At 39.2% G+C, this 22,349-nt stretch overlaps 2 protein-coding genes across 4 annotated transcripts in view; one reads left to right on the top strand and one right to left on the bottom strand.

Moving 5' to 3' along the window:
* Positions 1-22,349, bottom strand: part of LOC133240020 (A disintegrin and metallopeptidase domain 3-like) — a 113,875-nt gene that overhangs the window by 24,288 nt on the left and 67,238 nt on the right. For all 3 annotated transcript variants that reach the window (XM_061404543.1, XM_061404542.1, XM_061404540.1), the window contains 5 exons: positions 11,451-11,637; positions 6,768-6,866; positions 3,259-3,454; positions 2,680-2,770; positions 2,200-2,380 (listed from right to left, as the gene is read on the bottom strand). In XM_061404543.1, coding sequence (XP_061260527.1) covers positions 2,200-2,380; positions 2,680-2,770; positions 3,259-3,454; positions 6,768-6,866; positions 11,451-11,637 — 754 coding nt within the window. The remainder of the gene's footprint in view (positions 1-2,199; positions 2,381-2,679; positions 2,771-3,258; positions 3,455-6,767; positions 6,867-11,450; positions 11,638-22,349) is intronic.
* LOC133240145 (replication protein A 32 kDa subunit-like) lies at positions 17,248-17,700 on the top strand. The gene has a single exon (XM_061404744.1). It carries the CDS (start codon positions 17,287-17,289, stop codon positions 17,659-17,661), a length of 375 nt encoding a protein of 124 aa, XP_061260728.1. The 5' UTR covers positions 17,248-17,286; the 3' UTR covers positions 17,662-17,700.

The following is a 22,349-nucleotide window of genomic DNA, read 5'->3' on the forward strand; positions in this document are numbered from 1 at the left end:
GTGGTGTTGGAGAAGACTCTTGAGAGTCCCTTGGACTCAAGGAGATCCAACCAGTCCATTCTAAAGGAGATCAGCCCTGGGATTTCTTTGGAAGGAATAATGCTAAAGCTGAAACTCCAGTACTTTGGCTCCCTCATGCGAAGAGTTGACTCATTGGAAATGACTCTGATGCCGGGAGGGATTGGGGGCAGGAGGAGAAGGGGACGACAGAGGATGAGATGGCTGGATGGCATCACTGACTCGATGGACGTGAGTCTGAGTGAACTCCGGGAGTTGGTGATGGACATGGAGGCCTGGCGTGCTGTGATTCATGGGGTCGCAAAGAGTTGGACACGACCGAGCAACTGAACTGAACTGTACTGAACTGATGGCTCCCTCTATGGTTTGATAATTTGCTAATTTGGCTCACAAAACTCAGGGAAAGACTTCACTTATGTTTACTAATTTATGGGAAAGAATATAATTCAGGAACATCCAAATGGAAGAGATGCACAGGTCAAGTTATGTTGTTGGGCAAGAGGAAGTGTCATTGTCTCCATGTCCTCTCCAGGCACATCCTCATTACAACACATTGCGTTCACCAACTTACAAACTATCTTGAGTCTAATCATTCAAAAATTTTTACAGAGTCCAGTTTCCAGCCATATCATTCCCTTTATTGATGCTGTGAGTGGAGCTTAAAGCTCCACCCCATTAGTCAATTCATCTTTCTGGTGACCAGCATACTCTGAAGCATCAAGAGGCACCACCCTGTTACCTCATTAGCATAAATTCAGATTTCTTTGGATGAATCTCATTATGAATACCACCAAATATTCCTGTCAGGAAATTCTAAGGTTTAGGAGCTCAGGGCCAGAAATCAAGGGAAAAGCCCAAATTAATTTTCTTGTGTGTGTTAAACCACATTATACTATTATACCATTACATTACTTTTTTTGTATTTAATGAATAATTAAATTAGTTAATAATTTTACATATTTACTCTGCCATATTTATGGTAAACGTGATTGCATTGTGTTTTAAATGATGCTTAGAGGGATGACATATTACTTCATAATGCAGTCAGCATCAGTATGTTTCTTTGTGATTGAAAGTGAAAGTTGCTCACTCTTGTCCAACTCTTTGCCAGCTTCATGGACTGTAGCCTGCCAGAGTCCTCTGTCCCTGGAATTATTCAGGCAAGAATACTGCAGTGGAGAGCTGTTCCCTTCTACAGGGGATCTTTCCAGCCCAGGGGTCAACTGTAGCCTTCTAGACTCGTCTGTCCATGGAATTCTTCAGGCAAGAATACTGGAATGGGTAGCCTATCCCTTTTCTAGGGGATCTTCCCAACCCAGGAATCGAACTGGGGTCTTCTGCATTGTAGGCGGATTCTTTACAAGCTGAGCTACCAGGGAAGCCATTATATTTATGTGAGACTATCTTTTGCCATTCTGAGATAAGGTTACTATTCACTTCCAATTTCCTCTATTCACTTTTTTAAAATACTGTATTTTAATGTAATTATTTTAATTAAAATGTGAAATAATTGTTTCCGTTTTTACTTTCATATACTAGCTTTTACTGGCACTGTTTTAAAAAATTATTTATGTTTATCAAAGTACTTAAGAAAAATACATAAAATTTAAACTCTGTTTTATTATTGTATCTTGTAGAAGGTCCAATTTTAAACAAGTATGTTTTTGAAGAAAGAACTATGAGAGTAGGCTAATGAGAAAATATTTTAGTTTCATTTCCATTTAATTCTAGTCAAATACTGCAATTTGACTAATTCTAGTCAAATACTGCAATGCTAAATGTTGGCTTTTTTTTTTTTGTTTTCCTTGTTTTTCTCATTATTCAGTTTGTTCTGACCCATTTTTTTCATGTATTATTTGATACTTTTTGTTCTTTGATTACACAAACTGTCACAGACCAGATCCTTGCCTACTCGACAAGTTTATATTCTCAAATGTGACAAAACAAATTCAACTAACTATAGCAAAATTCACAATAAAAAGATAGTGAAGTAAAGGTTCCTTTAGCCAATAGAAAGTGACCTTTTAATTTTACAATGATATAGTAACCAAAATTTATACCATTAATTACAAATTAAAAAATTTTAAGCTCTTTCTCTCTCTCTCTCCCTCTTTCACACACACACACACACACACAGACATCCATACACCATGTATAGAATCAAGTAAAAATTTTATTTACCTTATTTTCATCACACATGCTTCCATTAGCTGCAACAGTAGGGTCTGGATATCTACGGGTTCTTAGATTTGCTGACATACATATGTGGCCTCCAAGGTAGGTATATTGAACATCAATGTCATTCCTTGATACTATAGCTGAATGTGTCCAGTGGCAAACTAACTTTCCACAAAGATGTTGGCTATCAATAAAGGGAAAAAAAAAAAACAAAACACAAAACTCTTAATGCCCACAGGTCTCTTAGAGACACAAGAGATTAGATAAAAAAACAGTACCAAATATGAGGATAATTCAAAGTGTTACTGAGATCATAACACCAAAGCTATTCAGAACGTACACCAACTAATAAAGTGCAACATATAAATTAATCTATATAAACCAGGTTAATCTTTCATTTGCATTAAGTGAGTCTTGGCAGTATACAAACACACAGACACTCACACAGGCATTTGAAAAATGTATAAATTTCTAAGTACATACTGAAAAAAACAAGTTCTTCCTAGACAGTTTCCAAAATCATCGTCTTGATAATTCACTTCTTCTGTACACTGATAACTAGATTCTTTAGCATCTAAAAACATAAACACATTTCCAATTACTCATCTTTAAAAAATTAAAAACTAAAACTGTGGTAAATTAATACTGAAATATCTAAACAATAATGCCTCGTCAATGTCATCTCTTACAAATTTCAGTATTGTCTATTGGCTACACAAGAAAAAGAAACACTTACTGAAAACTACCCACTTAAGAACAGGAGAGCTGGTATGTTAGAGCAGAAATAATTGAGAAATCCTACAGTCTTCTGCACTCTCTCATCTTCAATTCTAAATTCCACTCACTTTCTCCCAACCACCTCAAATTTGACTAATATCCTATTCATTTTCTCCTGTTCTTATTGGGTCTGTTTTACCTCTTGACGTAGTTCAAAGTTACAATGATTTCAATTTTATGTTCGAATTTGGATTTAACAAACAGTCCTTTTTATTTTGGTGTTTTACTGACTTTAGAAAAAAGATAGCTTAAAAATAAAGCTCAGAGGAAAAGATAAATTATTACATTTTCCAAACAAAGTGATGCACTGCTTTGTTCTATCTTGGCATATTCCTCTAAAGCAATAGGAAGATTTATTATTGCACGTTTGTAAGTCGGCAGCTCTCATATCAGGTACACAAAATTCAGATATCCCATTGCAAAATTCTGGAAAATCACATGGATCAGTGCTTCTCCTACACTCTGTTCCTCTATCAAGTATCTGTGAGAAAAGGAAAAACACATATTTGCTTTGAAGTAGTATGCTGCTGCTGCTGCTAAGTCGCTTCAGTCGTGTCCGACTCTGTGCGACCCCAGAGATGGTAGCCCACCAGGCTCCCGTCCCTGGGATTCTCCAGGCAAGAACACTGGAGTGGGTTGCCATTTCCTTCTCCAATGCATGAAAGTGAAAAGTGAGAGTGAAGTCGCTCAGTCATGTCCGACTCTTAGCAACCCCATGGACTGCAGCCCACCAGGCTCCTCTGTCCATGGGATTTTCCAGGCAAGAGTACTGGAGTGGGGTGCCATTGCCTTCTCCCTGAAGTAGTATAACAAATGTAAAAAAATTAAATAACAGCATTGAATTTGTAGCTATCATTTTCATTACCGTTATGTTTGTAAGTATTTAAACTATAAATCTGCTTAAAAGTTCTGGTGAAATAGTTTGGAAAGAACCCAAATGCCCCCTAATATGTAAACAAACTGTGGTATGGACAATGGAATGTGTTCAGCCACATAAAGGAATGGAGTACTGATGTATGGTACAAGGTGACTGAAACTCGGAAACACTGTATTTAGTGAAGAAACCAGACACAAGGTTTCCCACTGTATGGTTCTAGTACTATGAAATGTCCAGAGTAGGGAAATCCTTAGAGACCGAATGCAGTGCTGGTTGCCAGGAACTGAGGGGAAGGGAGAGAGGAGAGCAGGTGCATCATGGGTTGGGGTCTCCTGTTTGGGTGAGGAAGCGACTGTGGAACCAGGTCAAGGCGGTGGCTGCACAACACTGTGAATGCGCTGAATGCTACTCAGCACACTAAATGCACTTTAAAATGGCTAACTTTTCACTGTGTGACTTGAACTTCAATCTAAAAATGGCCCTAGTGAATGTTCTCTTAGTTACAATGCTTTGGTTATCCTGAGTATTCACTTCAAGATAAACAGAAAATATCTGAGATAACACTATGCATATCTGTTTTTCAACTTTTGATTCCTGGGGACTAATCCATTGCACTCCCGAAATATTTTAGCTAACTCAGATGCTGGTCTTTCCAGGTTTCTAAAATGTTTCTTAGTGGACACCCTTGTCCTTTTTGCCCTTCAAGTAATTTCCTTTCAGGACTAACTCCACTTCTACTATGAAACTGCTTCTGATTCAGGATGACAATCAGAACACTTCTCCCTAGACACAGTGGTGGGAAATTTAACTTAGAATGTAATGGTAGGTCAGGGCTTCTGCTGCTGCCAGGGCTGGACATAGGTGTTCTTGGGAAAGAGGGGATCCCTCTGCTCTTCTGAAATACCACATAGTATAGACTAGAAAAGCCAGGATCTGCACTGAGCTATCAGTACTGCACACAGGAAAAGCTTGTCTGAGAACTGCCAAGGAAAAGCAAGGATATCCAACTGACGTATAGCACAAGAATCTTGTTGCTCCTGTTTGAAACAGATTCACTTGAGCATGATGCTGAACTCATGTCGTATGTAAGCTTCCTGAGTGCTTGTTTCTTATTCTTTGCTCGTCTGTTCATCATCAAGATACAACTGACCCATGATAATTGCTGGTGTGCAGTACCAGACACAGCTTCTTAAAACTTCAGAGAGGAAAGTCTGGGTACTGGCTAAAACATGTTAGTCCCTGTTATGTGTCGGATAATAGCACGTTAAAGTATTGGTATTCCATATCTTTGCACTTGGACTTGTGTCCATCTAAACTGAAAATTTATAAGGAAAAAAAAAAAACAAAACGCTGGATCAAAGCATTACATTTCAGACCATGTCAGTGGAAAGTAGGATGGAAAGTAGACAGATAAAAAAATAAAAAGCCTTTTAAGGTTATGGTCAGTAATGAGAGGCACCTGCAACCCTTGAAAAGACAGCAAAAGCTAGATTTTATGCTATAATATGTAAGAAATTTAATGGGAACTAACATAGGACATTGAAGCATGCCTCAAGATTGAGGAGGAAAGTCCTGGGCAGATGGTGGTGGTGGGTATATTCCCAGAACTAGAATTGAGTCACAGGTGCCTTCAAGTGTGAAAAATGAAAAGGCTGTCCAGGGCTACCTTCTACAGACCAATAAATGCAGTCCTGGATGTTAAAAACAAAAGGTGATAGCTGGAGTTACAGGTTTTAGTTGGAACTTCTTTACAGATTTCACTGCTGTTACCCTGAATCTCTCCCTAGAAACTTATACAATGAATTTTCACTGGACCAAATGCAGGAATTATCTCTGTTGCAAAGAATTATCCTTTAGATGTAGGTTGAGGGCAATGGTGGGTGTGTACTAAGTCACTTCAATCATCTCCAACCCTTTGTAACCCTGTGGATTGCAGGGGCCAGGCTCCTCTGTCCATGGGATTCTCCTGGCAGGCAGGCTCTTTAGCACCACCTGGGGAGTCCAGATGGAAATGGACTGTTTAGAAAATTCAACTGTTCAGTCTCACTGATTTGGACACAAAGACAAAGATGAGAGTTCTGGGGAAGCAAAGAACAACACAGTTTATTGCTAAGAAGTGGAAACCCTAGCCTGGCCTCTACATTAATGTGCCTTGAAACAAATGAACACTGGCTTTAAGAACTAGCCCACTGAGTGAAAAAGAGCATGCAGAGAACAGGGTCAAACGGTGTGGGGAGAGATTGTCATTGGCAGTGGAAAAACAGACCTGACGACAAAACCTCTAATCAATCAGCATTCACGTGTGTCATAGCCTCCCAGTTTGACACACAAAAAGGTGAGCTGCTAAAATGAAGCCCTCCCTAGAATAGAGATCTTACCCAGTCTCCTATCAGAGGTGGCTATGAAGGAAAATTGACGGGAAAACTGCCCAAGGGAAGTCAAGGATTCAGTGAGTGATTGACAAAGTTAATCTTCAGTATTAGATATGCTACATATTGCTGACTATTCCCTATGAATTCCTTTTTTTCTGCTACTTCCAAAGTGAGGGGTTACTAGTATAATTGTCTGTTTATTCAAATATTGTATCTCAAGTGTGTGTGGGGTGGCTTACTCATAATTTTGTCATAAGTAGATTGTGAGGAGCTACATTCAATTATGACCAAGAGGAACTCACAACACCCAAATTACCTGAAGTTGTTTTCTGAGTAGGGATTGAAGCAATAAGGTTAGAGGTAGGGCTAAATAGTTGATTGGAAAAGATCTAAAGACCTCTCAATTCTGAAATCAACTGTGTATGAATCAAGAACATACAGTAATATATTTGAAAGATGAGTAAAAATTATGTGAAAAAAAGCTAAAAAGCCCACAAAAGCAAGAATTTCATGGAGGAAAATAAGGCAATATTCTGAAAACTTACCATACAAGTTTTTTTTCCACAACATGGTCCAGAACCACAGTCTGCATTTCCAATCAGTACACAGTTTAAAGGATTACAGCATTTAGTATGCTCACAATTCTGAAAGCAAAGGCAATCAAGTTAAATAATTTTGAACTAAATCATTTTACTTATTGTCATAATATCTTAAGACATGTCTCTACATCACAGTATAATTTTTATATCTGTATCTATTTTTAGCACCTCTTCACCTAGACAATGTATTTTGATATAGAAAAAAGTGGTAATGAAATCATTCATGATTCTATGCTGAAGATTTGACTGTTAAAAATGTAATGCAAAACCAATACAATATTGTAAAGTAATTAACCTCCAATTAAAATAAATAAATTTATATTTAAAAAGTGTAATGCAATTTATTTCAATCTTTTTGTGTTCATAAACATATGGACAATAAATTTTGAGATTTTTTTTTTCATTTGTGTGTGTGTGTGTATGTGTGCGTTACTTGCTCAGTCGTGTCTAGCTCTTTGTGACTCCATGGGCTGTAGCCTTGCGAGGTTCCTCTGTTCATGGAATTCTCCAGGCCAGAATACTGGAATGGGTAGCCGTCCCTTCTCCAAGGGATCTTCTTAATCCAGGATCAAAACTGGGTCTCCCACATTGCAGGTAGATTCTTTACCGTCTGAGCCACTAGGAAACTACTTATCTGTCTTATCAATTCTCCTCAAGATGTTCTGTGACTATATAAGTGTTTTTGGATGTGACAAAATAGAGGTTTCCAAATAACAACAGCATATTGTGGTTGTGTCATTTCAAAGAAATTTTTTTCACTTTTTAGCTCTTGTATATTAAAGATTGATTCTAAAAGTTATTAGTTCAAAGAATTAAAAAGTGTTAAGAGCTCTTGGAAGGAAAGTTATGACCAACCTAGATAGCATATTCAAAAGCAGAGACATTACTTTGCCAACAAAGGTTCGTCTAGTCAAGGCTATGGTTTTTCCTGTGGTCATGTATGGATGTGAGAGTTGGACTGTGAAGAAGGCTGAGCGCCGAAGAATTGATGCTTTTGAACTGTAGTGTTGGAGAAGACTCTTGCGAGTCCCTTGGACTGCAAGGAGATCCAACCAGTCCATTCTGAAGGAGATCAGCCCTGGGATTTCTTTGGAAGGAATGATGCTAAAGCTGAAAGTCCAGTACTTTGGCCACCTCATGTGAAGAGTGGACTCATTGGAAAAGACCCTGATTCTGGGAGGGATTGGGGGCAAGAGGAGAAGGGGACGACAGAGGATGAGATGGCTGGATGGCATCACTGACTCGATGGACATGAGTCTGAGTGAACTCTGGGAGTTGGTGATGGACCGGGAGGCCTGGTGTGCTGCGATTCATGGGGTCGCAAAGAGTCGGACACGACTGAGCGACTGATCTGATCTGATCTGATCTGAAGAGCTCTTTCATAATACACATTTATTTCCTTCTTTTTATAGAGTTTAGTTAGTGTAAGAGTGATATAAGACTGATAAGTAATATATTTTTAATTTTATTTTTAATATAAACTTATTTTAATTGGAGGTTAAACCAATACAATATTGATAAGTAATATTTTAAAATGAATAAAGTGAATAGGCACAAATAACTAAGTGTTTATATCTGTTTCAATTTCACATATCTTCACAATTTAGTTTATTTCATATGTTTATGCATCCTTTTTGTTGAGATATTCTATTTATTTCCTTTATTTCTAAGCACTTTTGTATTAATAATATTAGCCCCTAGCCACTTATATATTTTATATTGTTTTGCAATTTGTCATGACAACTTATTTCTATTTTGGCAGGTTTTAAAAATATTTTTATTACTGTGATATTGTGAAATCTGAAAATTGCCACTTTTCTTTTGTGATTTGTTCCAAGAGCTTCTGTATAAAATTTTCTTCCACATTAAGCCCAGTAAATATGTGAAGGTGTAAAATGTTTCTGTTATATATATAAATATATATCTACATATATGTATTTTTATTTTACATTAAGTATTTTGAGTAGTATGTTGTAAATGTAACTATAAGTGGAATATATCTGTTCTGCTAAAATTCTTATAGAATAGTAATTTATTAGATATTTTATTATACCTGGATACTTGTCCTTTATAAAATGAAACATAATGCAGTTACACTAATGGCATATTACTAAAGTATATCCCAAATTCTATTCTTATTTAACACTTGTAATATCTATAAGAATCAGATAATAATCATTTTTTCTTTTTCATGTTTCATTATTAATAAAATTGTGTTATGCTTCACAATATAAACATGGCAATGAAAAACAGCAAGTGAATTTAGCGAAGATGGAATATTAAACCCTCACTAAATATTAATAGTGTGGAAAATAAAACAAAAATTAGTGACGTGATAGCCTAATATCGAAAATCTAGAATCAAAGAGAGAGGCTACAGTAGACAGTGTATTTTGACAGCACTCAATGTATAATGGAAATCTAGACTAAAGACCTAGATTTGCCAACATCCACTGGATCATAGAAAAAGCAAGAACTCCAGAAAAACATCTACTTCTGCTTCATTGACTACGCTAAAGCCTTTGACTGTGTGGATCACAACAAACTGTGGAAAATTCTGAAAGAGATGGTAATACTAGACTACATGACCTGCCTCCTGAGAAATCTGTATGCAGCTCAAGAGGCAACACTTAGAACCAGCCATGGAACAACAGACTGGTTCAAAATTGGGAAAGGAGTACGTTAAGGCTGTATACTGTCACCCTGCTTATTTAACTTATATGCAGAGTACATCATGAGAAACGCTGGGCTGGATGAAGCACAAGCTGGAATCAAGATTGCCGGGAGAAATATCAATAACCTCAAATATGCAGATAACACCACCCTTATGGCAGAAAGCAAAGAAGAACTAAAGAGCCTCTTGATGAAAGTGAAAGAGGAGAGTGAGAAAGTTGGCTTAAAGCTCAACATTCAGAAAATTAAGATCATGGTATCTTGTCCCATTACTTGATGACAAATAGATGGGGAAACAATGGAAACAGTGAAAGACTTTACTGTTTTGGGCTCCAAAATCATTGCAGATGGTGACAGCAGCCATGAAATTAAAAGACTCTTGCTCCTTGGAAGAAAAGCTCTGATCAACCTAGGCAGCATATTAAAAAGCAGAGACATTACTTTGCTGATAAAGGCCTGTGTAGTTAAAACTATGGTTTTTCTGGTAGTCATATATGGATGTAAGAGTTGGATTATAAAGAAAGCTGAGTGCAGAAGAATTGGTGCTTTTGAACTGTGGTGTTGGAGAAGACTCTTGAGAGTCCCTTGGACTGCAAAGAGATACAACCTGTCCATCCTAAAGAAAATCAGTCTTGAATACTCATTGGAAGGACTGATGCTGAAGCTGAAACTGCAATACTTTGGCTACTTGATGCGAAGAAATGACTCATTGGAAAAGACCCTGATGCTGGGAAAGATTGAAGTCCGGAAGAGAAGGGGACAACAGAGGATGAAATGGTTGGATGGCATCACTGACTCGATAGGCATGAGTCTCAGCAAACTCCGGGAGTTGATGATGGACAGGGAAGCCTGGCATGCTGCAGTCCATGGGGTCTCAAAGGGTCGGACACAACTGAGTGACTGAACTGACTGAGGTGGTTTATATGCTCAAGAATATTCATAAAAAGCAACTCCAAAATAAGAGATGAGAGTTGACCAAAAATAATAACATGACACTGGAATGTAACAGATGTGGTGGTGCATTTATTATAATCCATGAACCTATCAGTTCAGTTCAGTTGCTCAGTCGTGTCCGACTCTTTGCAACCCCATGGACTGCAGTGTGCCAGGCTTCCCTGTCCTTCACCATCTCCCAGAGCTTGCTCAAACTCATATCCCGTGAGTTGGTGTTGCCATCCAACCATCTTATCCTCTGTTGTCCCCCTCTCCTCCTGCCTTCAATCTTTCCCAGCATCAGGGTATTGTGAGTCAATTTGTTTGCATCAGTTGGCCAAAGTATTGGAACTTCAGCTTTAGCATCAGTCTTTCCAATGACTATTCAGAGTTGATTTTCTTTCGAATTGACTGGTTTGATCTCCTTGCAGTTCAAAGGACTCTCAAGAGTCTTCTCCAACTTTATAATTCAAGAGTATAAATTCTTTGGTATTCAGCCTTTATGGTCCAACTCTCACATCCATACATGACTACTGGAAAACCCACAGCTTTGACTACATGGTTCTTTGTGGGCAAAGTGATGTCTCTGTTCTTTAATTCAATTTTGTGAAACCAAGCTAAAATAAATGAAGTTCCCCCAATGCAAGGACTGAAATTAGAAGATGAAGATGTGAACAACAGCATACATTTAATAACTCAGTGATTTAAATCAGTCACTTTAAAGGAATTCATGGATAATTTAGGTGATAATTATACTACTGTTGGAATTGATGTTTATGATACAGAAAGATGGGTAATATTTACACAGTAAGGAAAATCTTCATTCAACCCTGGGCTGCATTTACCCTATTCTTAAATTGTTCAACTTCAAATTCTGGATGAGTCAAGTTATCACATGCCCCCCATCTTAGATGTTTGACTATATGGAACAATTGTTTTTTCAAGTTTTCCCCCTTTATGTCACATCTACATTTGTGAGATTACGTGACAAACACAAAAACAAATATCAGTCTTTTCCACTAACCTCCATGGAACCACAGTCACATTGTTCAGGTGGCTCCAGAACTCCATTGCCGCAAATGGATTGTCTTCCTTGGGGAACCACTTTTGGAACTGTTCGATTCTGAAGACATTCAAATTTAGGCTGTGAAGTTGTATGTTTAAATTCATCTATGCTGCAACTGCTAAAAAACTTTATGCCATGGGAACGTCTAAAATTAAATTGTATTTCTTAGTTAAAAGGAATGAAATCACTATCAAAGTAACACTCTTCAATAACATGCTGTGAATTATTTACTTCTTCATTAGAGATAGCCAAGAAATGGAGAGTGCTTTATTTTTAATTCAATTAGTAATAAAAGAATAAGCTCATTTCTATTCTAATTCAGTATAACAGATATCTAATAAGTAGAGGATGTTAATGAGATTGCATAATTGAGGACATGTTAAACAAAACAGTGCTTGTTGACAAAAAGGCTCTATTTAAGTACAACTTACTGTTTATTACTTTGCTTATTATTTACAACACTGTCAAGATTATAATCATTATAGTAAGAACTAATTATTATTAAGAAAATGATACATACTAGGGATAATATAGAAAACTGAAAGAATAAACACAATGTTTGATTGAATTAATTAAAAGTCAGAATTATTTTTATTTTGGTAACAAAATTAAAACAGCTCAGCATGAAGTATATAGAATACATAAACCCTAGATTCTCTCTAGTTTGATATTTCTATATTTCTAGTACACTGTTTAATGGGTTTTTGTTTAAATTAGTAACAAACTCATACTTAGAGAAATGACATGAGAAACAAATTTTGTTTCCTAAACAAGTTGAATAATAATAATTTTAATGTATAACTCATATAGAGAACTGAATTCTCTTAAAACAGACCTTCAATAACAGGAAACAAAGATATGTTGTTAACATCTAATTCTTTTATCAGGTTCAAATTTCCCCTTCATCACGGTACTGGCACTCTACATTAAAAAGATCCACTTCAGAACCAACCACTGCCTTTAGTACTCCTATTGCCTTAGTTTAGTTGACTACACTTTTTTGTGGCATTTCTGACATTCAAAAGTTTTATAGTCTCAGGCTGATTATTTGGGAAAATGTGCCTCAGTTTAGGTTTGTGAAATGTTTCCCAGTACTTAGACTGAGGTTATGTATGTTGTTAAATGCATCACAGAAGTGTTGCTGAGTCTGTCTGCTCCATTGCATCCTAACAGCACACGATTCCAACTTGTTACGTTTTTTGCAAAAAGTCATTTTGATTAGGTGATTAAAGTCTATACTCTAACATCTCTTTCTCTCCTTATCTCTTAATAATTATTTGTGGAGAAGTTTTATGTATATATATCCTTCCTAGTTATATTTTCAATATATTCACTATGTATATATATCTTTTATAACCTTATTTTAATATACCCATCAATATATTTATTCACTTCAAAATAATATTTTCATGTATTTATATGAATATGGACTCAAATTTTCCTAGTACACTAAAAGGTGTTTTAATCATTAATTAACATTACATATGACTTTCAGATTGTCCTAGATTTCCTGTTGGAAGACTCCTTCAAACTGTTTTGTGTCCATGAGGCACATATCCAAATTCTTTGAACATCTTCTTATATTCTGACACAAATGCTCATGGCTTATTTGTATCTTGTCTATCTTAGTCCTGGAATCAGGCACATGATGTCTCCAACTTTGTTCTTTCTCAAGGTTATCATGGCTATTCAGGGTCCATTCAAATTTTAGGATTGAATCACTGCAGATGGTGATTGCAGCCATGAAATTAAAAGACGCTTACTCCTTGGAAGGAAAGTTATGACCAACCTAGATAGCATATTGAAAAGCAGAGACATTACTTTGCCAGCAAAGGTCTGTCTAGTCAAGGCTATGGTTTTTCCAGTGGTCATGTATGGATGTCAGAGTTGGACTGTGAAGAAAGCTGAGAGCCGAAGAATTGATGCTTTTGAACGTGGTGTTGGAGAAGACTCTTGAGAGTCCCTTGGACTGCAAGGAGATCCAACCAGTCCATTCTAAAGGAGATCAACCCTGGGTGTTCTTTGGGGGGAATGATCCTAAAGCTGAAACTCCAGTACTTTGACCACCTCATGCGAAGAGTTGACTCATTGGAAAAGACTCTGATGCTGGGAGGGATTGAGGTCAGGAGGAAAAGGGGATGACAGAGGATGAGATGGCTGGATGGCATCACCAACTCGATGGACGTGAGTTTGAGTGAACTCCTGGAGTTGGTAATGGACAGGGAGGCCTGGCGTGCTGTGATTCATGGGGTCTCAGAGAGTTGGACACGACTGAGCGACTGAACTGAACTAATTTTATATCTGGGAAAAGTATCATTGCAATTTGAATAGGGATTATATTGAATGTGCAGACTGATTTGGATAATATAGATTTTTGCTGTTCAGTCACCCAGTTGTGTCCAACTCTTTGCGAATGGCAAAAGGCCAGGCCTCCCTGTACCTTGCCATCTCCCGAAATTTGCCCAAGTTCATGTCCACTGTATTGGTGATGCCATCCAGCCATCTCATATTCCGATGCCCTCTTCTCCTTCTGCCCTCAATCTTTCCCAGCATCAGGGACTTTTTCAATGAGCTGGATATTAGCATCACATGCCCAAGATACTGAAGCTTCTGCTTCAGTTTCAGTCCTTACAATGAGTATTCAGGGTTGATATCCCCTAAGATTGACTGGTTTGATCTTCTTGCTGTCCAATGGACTCTTTAGCATCATTTCTTCCACAGTTTGAAGGCATCAATTCTTTGGTGCTCTGCCTTCCTTACGGCCCAGCTCTCACAAGTATAGATGACCTGTACTTGTCATCTACAGCCCTGTCTATACAGACCTTTGCCGGCAGAGTAATGTCTGTGCTTTCAACACACTGTCTAGGTTTGACATAGCTTCCCTGGTGGCTCAGACGGTAAAGCATCTGACTGCAATGTAGAAGACCTGGGTTCGATCCCTGGGTTCGATCTCCAGGGAAGATCCTCTGGAGAAGGAAATGGCAACCCACTCTGGTACCCTTTCCTGGAAAATCTCATGGATAGAGGAGCTTGGTAAGCTATAGTCCATGGAGTAGCAAAGAGTTGGACATGACTGAGTGACTTCACTTTTTTTTCCCTGCTTAGAAGCAACTGTCTTCTGATTTCATTGCTCCAGTCACAATCTGCAAAGATCTTAGGGTCCAAGAAGAAGGTATCTGTCACTACTTCCACTTTCCCCCTTGTATTTGCCATGAAGTCATGGGGCCAGATGCCATGCTCTTAGTTTAATATTTAACTTTAAGCCAGCTCTTTCACTGTCCTCCTTCACCCTCATCAAGAGGCTCTTTAGTTCCTTAGTTCCTCTTAACTTTCTGCCGTTAGAGTGGTATCATCCATATATCTGAGGTTGTTGATATTTCTCCCACCTATCTTGATTCCAGCTTGTGACTCATTCAGCCTGGCATTTCTCATGATGTGCTAAGCGTATAGGTTAAACCAACAGGGTGACAGCAGACAGTTTTGTCATACTCCTTTCTCCATCTTGAACCAATCGGTTGTTCCATACAGGGTTCTAACTGTTGCCTCTGGACCTGCATAACGTTTCTCAGGAGACAGGTAAGATAGTGTAGTATGCCTGTCTCTTTAAGAGCTTTCCACAGTTTATCATGAACCACATAGTAAAGGCTTTGGACCAACTGATGAAACAGAGGTTAATATTTTTCTGGAATTCCCTTGTTTTCTCTCTGATCCAGCGAATGTTAGCAATTTGATCTCTGGTTCCTCTGCCTTTTCTAAACCCAGCTTAGATATCTGAAAGTTCTTAGTTTGCATAACACTGAAGCCTAGCATGCTAGATTTTAAGCATGACCTTACTAGTATGGGAGAAGAGAGCAATTATCCTATGGTTGGAACATTCTTTAGTACTACCTTTCTTGGAAATTGGGGTAAGGACTGACCTTTTCCAGTCCTTATGTGGATAGTTTAACAATATTAATTCTTCCAGTAAATAAGCATGAAGTATTTTTTGTTTCCTAGCATATTATTTCATTCCTTTCATCAATGTCTTATATTTCTCAGTACACATCTTTCACTTTCTTGGCCTCTAAATTTATTCTAAGTAATTTATTCTTTTTGATGCTATTGTAAATGGGATTTCTTTCTTAATCTCTATTTCTGAAAATGTGTTTTTAGTATATAGCAATACAAAGTATTTTATATATTAACTTTGCATACTGTAACTTCCCTGAATATGCTTATTACTTCTGACAGTTTTTGGTAGAGTCCTTTAGGGTTTTCTACTATGTACAAAATCATGTCATCTGCATATAGTGACAGTATTACTTTTCCTTTCTGATTTAGATAACTTTTATCTCTACCACCTAACTGCTCTGCCTAGGACTTTCAATACCATTTTGAATAAAAGTGGCAAGACTGTGCAACCTTGTCTTGTTGCCAGATGTTAGAAGGAAATCACCCATCTTTACATTGTTTTTTGTTTTGCATATTTTGTTTTTGGGCACACCATGCAGCATGCAGGATCCTAGTTTCCTGACCAGGACTGAACCCATGATTTCTACAGGAGAAGCTCAGAGTCTTAACCACTGGACTGCCAGGGAAGTCCCTGCAATGTTGAGTAGGATGTTAGCTGTGGTTTGTCATATATAACCATATTAAGTTGAAGCACATTCCACCATGTCTACTTTGTTAAGAGTATTTATCATAAATGGATTTGAATTTTTTCAAATATTTTTAAATTTATTGAGATGAATATATTTTTATCATTTTTTGTAAATGGGGTATAACATATTGAGTTACAGGTGTTGACTCACTCCTGCACCCTTTAAATAAACCCCTCTCTTCATGTTATGTGTGTGTGCATGCCAAGACATTTCGATCTTAGCTGACTCTTTGTGACCTCAAGGACTGAAGCCCACCAGGCTTTTCCATCCATGGGATTCTCCAGGCAAGAATACTGGAGTGGGTTGCCATGCCTTTCTCCAGGGGATCTTCCTGACCCTGAATCAAACTCTCATCTCATAAGTCTCCTGCATTGATAGATGGATTCTTTACCACTAGCACCGCCAGGGAAGCCCTTACATGACACATGATCATTTTAATGTGCTGTTGAATTTTTTTAAATTTACTTATTTTTAGTTGAAAGATATTGCTTTACAATATTATGTTGGTTTCTGCCATATATTAACATGAATCAGCCACATATATATGTGTCCCCTCCCTCTTGAACCTCCTTCCCACCCCCACCCCATCTCACACTTCTAGGTTGTCACCAAGCCCTGGTTTGGGCTCCCTGAGTCATACATCAAATCCCCACGGGCTCTCTCTTTGACATACGGGAGTGAATATGTTTCCTTGCTACTGTCTCCATTTCTCCCACCCTCTCCTTGCCCCACTCCCCGAGACCACAATTCTGTTCTCTATGTCTGTGTCTCCACTGCTGCTCTGCAAATAGGTTCATCAGCACCATCTTTCTAGATTCCATATCTATATGTTAATGTACAATACTTCGTTTTCTCTGACTTAATTCACCTTGTTTTAATGGCTCTACGTTCATCCACCTCAGTAGCCCTGACTCATATGCATTCCATTTTATGGCTGAGTAATATTCATTTGCATATATGTACCACAGCTTCTTTATCCATTCATCTGTCAATGGGCATCTAGGTTGCTTCCATGTCCCAGCTATCAGAAATAGTGCTTCAGTGAACATTGAGGTACATGGGTTGATTTCAATTATGGCTCTCTCAAGGTATATGCCCAGTAGTGGGATTGTTGGGTCATATGGAACAAGAAAAGCCTGGTAGCCTTTAAGATCATGCCCCTGGAGGATATGAATGAGTTCACCACACATATTCTGGAAGTAGTCAATGCACACATGATGCTGAGCAAGTTGAACAGCCAGCCTTCAGCAGGGAGAGCACCTATCAGCAATCCAGGAATGGGTGAAGCTGGGAATTTCGGTGGGAATAACTTCATACCAGCAAATGGCCTCACTGTGGCCCAGAACCAGGTGCTGAATTTGATCAAGGCTTGCCCAAGACCTGAAGGATTGAACTTTCAGGAGCTCAAGAACCAACTGCAACACATGTCCGTAGCCTCAATCAAGCTAGCTGTGGATTTTCTGAGCAATGAGGGACACATCTATTCCACCGTGGATGATGATCATTTTAAATCCACAGACGCAGAATAACTGGATCTAATTGGGTACCCGAGATATTTTCCAGCTGGACCTTTTTGCAGCCTCTTGTCTCCAGCTGTGCATATAATTGGCGAGTTGACTTCTAGGAAGTAGATTTCATCTGTAAAAGATCTCAACTGACATCCTTTTGAAACTTGCTACTACTCTTCTGTGTTTTTGATGGACTTCCCTGGTAGCTCAGACGGTAAAGCATCTGCCTACAATGCGGGACACCCAGGTTCGATCTCTGGGTCAGGAAGATCCGCTGGAGAAGGAAACAGCAACCCACTCCAGTATTCATGCCTGGAAAATCCCACGGACCGAGGAGCCTGGTGGGCTACAACCCATGGGGTCGGAAAGAGTCAGACACGACTGAGCGATTTCTCTGTGTGTGTGTGTGTGTGTGTGTGTGTGTGTGATATGGTAGTTTAATTCCTAGCTTTTTAAGGAATCTCCATACTGTCTTCTATAGCAGCTGTATCTATTTCCATTCCCATCAACAATGTAAGAGGCTTCCCTTTTCTCCATGCCCTCTCTAGCGGTTATTATTTGTAGATTTTTGATGACGGTCCTTCTGACTGGTGTGAGGTGATATCTCACTATAGTTGTGATTTGCAGTTTTCTCATAATGAGTGATGTTGAGCATCTTTTCATGTGTTTATTAGCAATCTGTATGTCTTCTTTGGAGAACAAATCAAAATATAATAATAATAATAATAGCTTTTCTCTGATCTCTGTTGTCAAGCGTCCTTTTCCTCACTGTGAGTTACAGTCCACCTGTACATCCCTAGGATGCCCTCCAATACTGAGCTGGTCTCTGGACCTGCTATCGGGACAGCTCAGATTCTGGCCCTACACCTGCGTATTCTGGCCTCCAGTGTCCACAGCTGCCAGAGTTAGTGTCTTCTGTTCTGTGGGAATTCTCATTGTGCCTTTATACATTTCATAGACACAGAGTTTGCCTAGTTGATTGTTTGGCTTTAATCTGCAGCTTGTACAGTTGATAGGAAGGTTTTCAATCCTCTTCCCTAGCCACACTGACCCTGGGGTTCAATTGTGGTTTCATCTCCACCTCTACATGTGGGTTGTCCACAGGAGTTTGCTCCCGAGGCTGCCCTGGAGGACTGGGTTCTGCTCCAGGGAGGACCCGGTGTGGGGGTGGTGCAGCTGCTTGGATCACAGGTGCTCTGGCAGCTCCAGGTATGCAGGGGAGCTGGAGGTCAGGGGAGTAGGAGACATGGCTCTTCTGGGGTTTTCTCTAGCCTCTGGCAGCTCTGCAGCAGTGGGGATCTACTGTAGCGGTGGTGTGGCAGCTTGGAACACAGGGCCTCTAACAGTGCCAGGTACCCAGAGGAGCCGGAAGCGATTGGAACAGGAGATATGGTGCTACTAGGATTTTTTCAAGCCTCTGGCACCTCTGCTTCACTGAGGATTAAGAATGGAGGTGGTGGAGCCGCTTGGATTGCAGGGACCCTGGCAGGGCCAATGTGCAGGGACCCTGGCAACCTCAGGAGCAGGAGTTATGGCACTTATAGACTTTTCTAGCCTCAGGCAGCTGGCGCTCAAAGAGACTTTCTGGCTGGTCCTTCTCTGTTGTTCAGCATGTCAGGCACTTAAGTGCCTCCCCTGACTGGGGTCCTTTCTCTATTGGTGTTCAGTTCAGTTCAGTTCAGTCGCTCAGTCATGTCCAACTCTCTGAGACCCCATGAATCGCAGCACGCCAGGCCTCCCTGTCCATCACCAACTCCCGGAGTTTACCCAGACTCATGTCCATCAAGTCAGTGATGCCCTCCAGCCATCTCATCCTCTGTCGTCCCCTTCTCCTCCTGCCCCCAATCCCTCCCAGCATCAGGGTCTTTTCAAATGAGTCAACACTTCCCATGAGGCGGCCAAAGTACTGGAGTTTCAGCTTCAGCATCATTCCCTCCAAAGAAATCCCAGGGCTGATCTCCTTCAGAATGGACAGGTTGGATCTCCTTGAGTCCAAGGGACTCTCAAGAGTCTTCTCCAACACCACAGTTCAAAAGCATCAATTCTTCGGTGCTCAGCTTTCTTCACAGTCCAGCTCTCACATCCATATATGACCACTGGAAAAACCATAGCCTTGACTAGATGGACCTTTGTTGGCAAAGTAATGTCTCTGCTTTTCAATATGCTATCTAGGTTGGACATAACTTTCCTTCCAAGGAGTAAGCGTCTTTTAATTTCATGGCTGCAGTCACTGTCTGCAGTGATTTTGGAGCCCAAAAAATAAAGTCTGACACTGTTTCCACTGTTTCCCCATCTATTTCCCATGAAGTGATGGGACCAGATGCCATGATCTTCGTTTTCTGAATGTTGAGCTTTAAGCCAACGTTTTCACTCTCCTCTTTCATTTTCATCAAGAGGCTATTGAGTTCCTCTTCACTTTCTGCCATAAGGGTGGTGCCATCTACATATCTGAGGTTATTGATATTTCTCCTGGCAATCTTGATTCCAGCTTGTGCTTCTTCCAGCCCAGCATTTCTCATGATGTACTCTGCATATAAGGTGTACCAGGTACTTAAAGGGCTCCCCTGGCTAGGGTCCTTCTCTATTGCTCACTGCATTGGGTACTTAAAAGGCCACCCTCCCTGGGTCAGCTGCTGGTGGTGGCATGTGGGGAGAGAGGCTATAGTGATGGCTCCACCCCTTGTCCATGACTCAGCAGTATCGCCTTTCCTCCACAGCTGTCTGGCCTTTTCCACCACAATCTCCTCCCTGACGTCCCCTCAAGTTGTCTCCCCATAGTCAACAACAGACCTTACCCTGAGACTGCTCTCCAGTCTGTATGCTCCAGCTCCCAGCTGCCACACGTTCCAAGAGCCTTGTGTCCCTGTCCAGGGAAGGGAGGGGCTGCCCCCAAGGATTGTCTCTGTGGTTCTCTTTCCATTCAGACTGTCATAGATCAGCTGCTGCATTCTCCTATAGCTTCCACTGTCCCAAAATATTGCCCTGCTGTAAGGATCTGACTGATGCTTCAGTTCCCCTATACTCTGGATGCAAGTTCAGTCCTGATCACTCTCCTCCTTCCTTTGTCCTGCCAAGTTTTGCATCAATCTATACATTCCTTTTCAGTGGTAAGGGACTCCTGTCCACTTTCAACTGGTGTTCTGAGAGAACTTCTGCAACTGAAGGTGTATTCCTGACGCATCATCCATGGAGAGAGATGTACTCTACACCCACCTACTCCTCAAACACCTTAACTATGTCTGTGTACTATTGAATTAGGCTTGCTAATATTTTGCTGAAGACTTTTGCATCAAAATTCATCAAAACCATAACATTTATTTTTTTTCATGCTATCCTTGTTTGTTTCAGTATGAAAACAGTGCTGGCCTCATAAAATATTGATTGAAAAATTTCCCTCCTCTTCTATTTTTCAGAAGAGTTTGAAGATTTGTAGGAATTCTTCTAGAATGTTTTGTATAGCTCACCAGGGAAACTAGTGGTCCTGGACTTTTGGTTGCTGGAAGGTTTTTGATTCCTGATTCAGTCTCCGTATAGGTAATCAATCTGTTCAAGTTTTGTATTTCTTTATGATTCAGTATTGGAAGGTCCTATGTTCCTAGATTATTATTCATTTCTCTTAGATTTTCCAAATTGTTCATGTATAATAATTGTTTATAATAGTCTCTTATAATCTTTTGTTTTATGTAGTATTATTTGCAACATATTGTCTTTCATTTTTAATTTTTAAAATTTGAATCTTTTTGCTCTTTTTTTTGAAGAGTTTTGAGCTAAAAGTTTGTCAATCTTGTTTAAAATCTCAGAGAACGATTTCTTGGCTTCACTGATCTTTTTCTAGTATCTTTTTATTATCTATTTCATTTATTTTCACTGTGACTTTTGATACTTCCTTTCATCTACTAACTTGGACTTCATTTGTTCTTCTTTTTTCTGGTATAGATTAGGATGGTTTTTTTTTTTTTTTATTTTAAGCTTTTCCCTGAAATAGTGATTTATCGCCATAAACTTCTACTTACAACTGCTTTGTCTGCATGGCATAAATTTCGGTATGTCGTATTTCCATTTTTGTTGCTCTCAAGGTCCTTTTTGAGCTTTCTTTTCTTTCTTTGTTGGCACGTGATTATTTAGTGGTACCTTGTTTAGTCTTCACATATTTTTGAGTTTTCCAGTTTTCTTCTTTTAATTTATGTCCAGGTTTATACTATTGGGGTTAGAAAAGATGTTGAATATGGTTTTGAAATTCTTTAACTGGTTGAAACTTGTTTTGTGGTCTAACATATGATCTATTCAGGAGAATGCTTCAAATACACTTGAGAAGAATGTGAGTTCTACTTCTGTTGGGTGGAATGTTCTGTAATACGGGTCAATCTATCAGGCCTAAGGTTTCATTACAGCCAATGTGTCTTTTTTGACATTCTGCCTGGATGATCTATCTGATGAAATACATAGGTACTTAAAAGTTTCCTACTATTACTGTTTTACTGTCTGTTTGTCCTTTTATTCCTGTCCATATTTGCTTTAAGTATTTAGTTTATTCTGTGTTGAGTGCAGGCTTCCCTGTGACTCATTGGTAAAGAATCTGTCTGCCAAGCAGGAGATGTGGGTATGATCCCTGGGTCAGGAAGATACCCTGGAGAAGGAAATGGCAACCTATTCCAGTATTCTAGTCTAGGAAATCCCATGGACAGATGAGCCTGGTGGGCTATAGTCTA

This window comes from Bos javanicus, chromosome 27 (assembly GCF_032452875.1).
Source record: "Bos javanicus breed banteng chromosome 27, ARS-OSU_banteng_1.0, whole genome shotgun sequence".
Lineage (NCBI taxonomy): Eukaryota > Metazoa > Chordata > Mammalia > Artiodactyla > Bovidae > Bos > Bos javanicus.

What these genes read in the sequence shown, in the direction of transcription:
- LOC133240145 (XM_061404744.1), top strand. Translation starts at nt 17,287, where the DNA reads ATGCCCCTGGAGGATATGAATGAGTTCACCACACATATTCTGGAAGTA.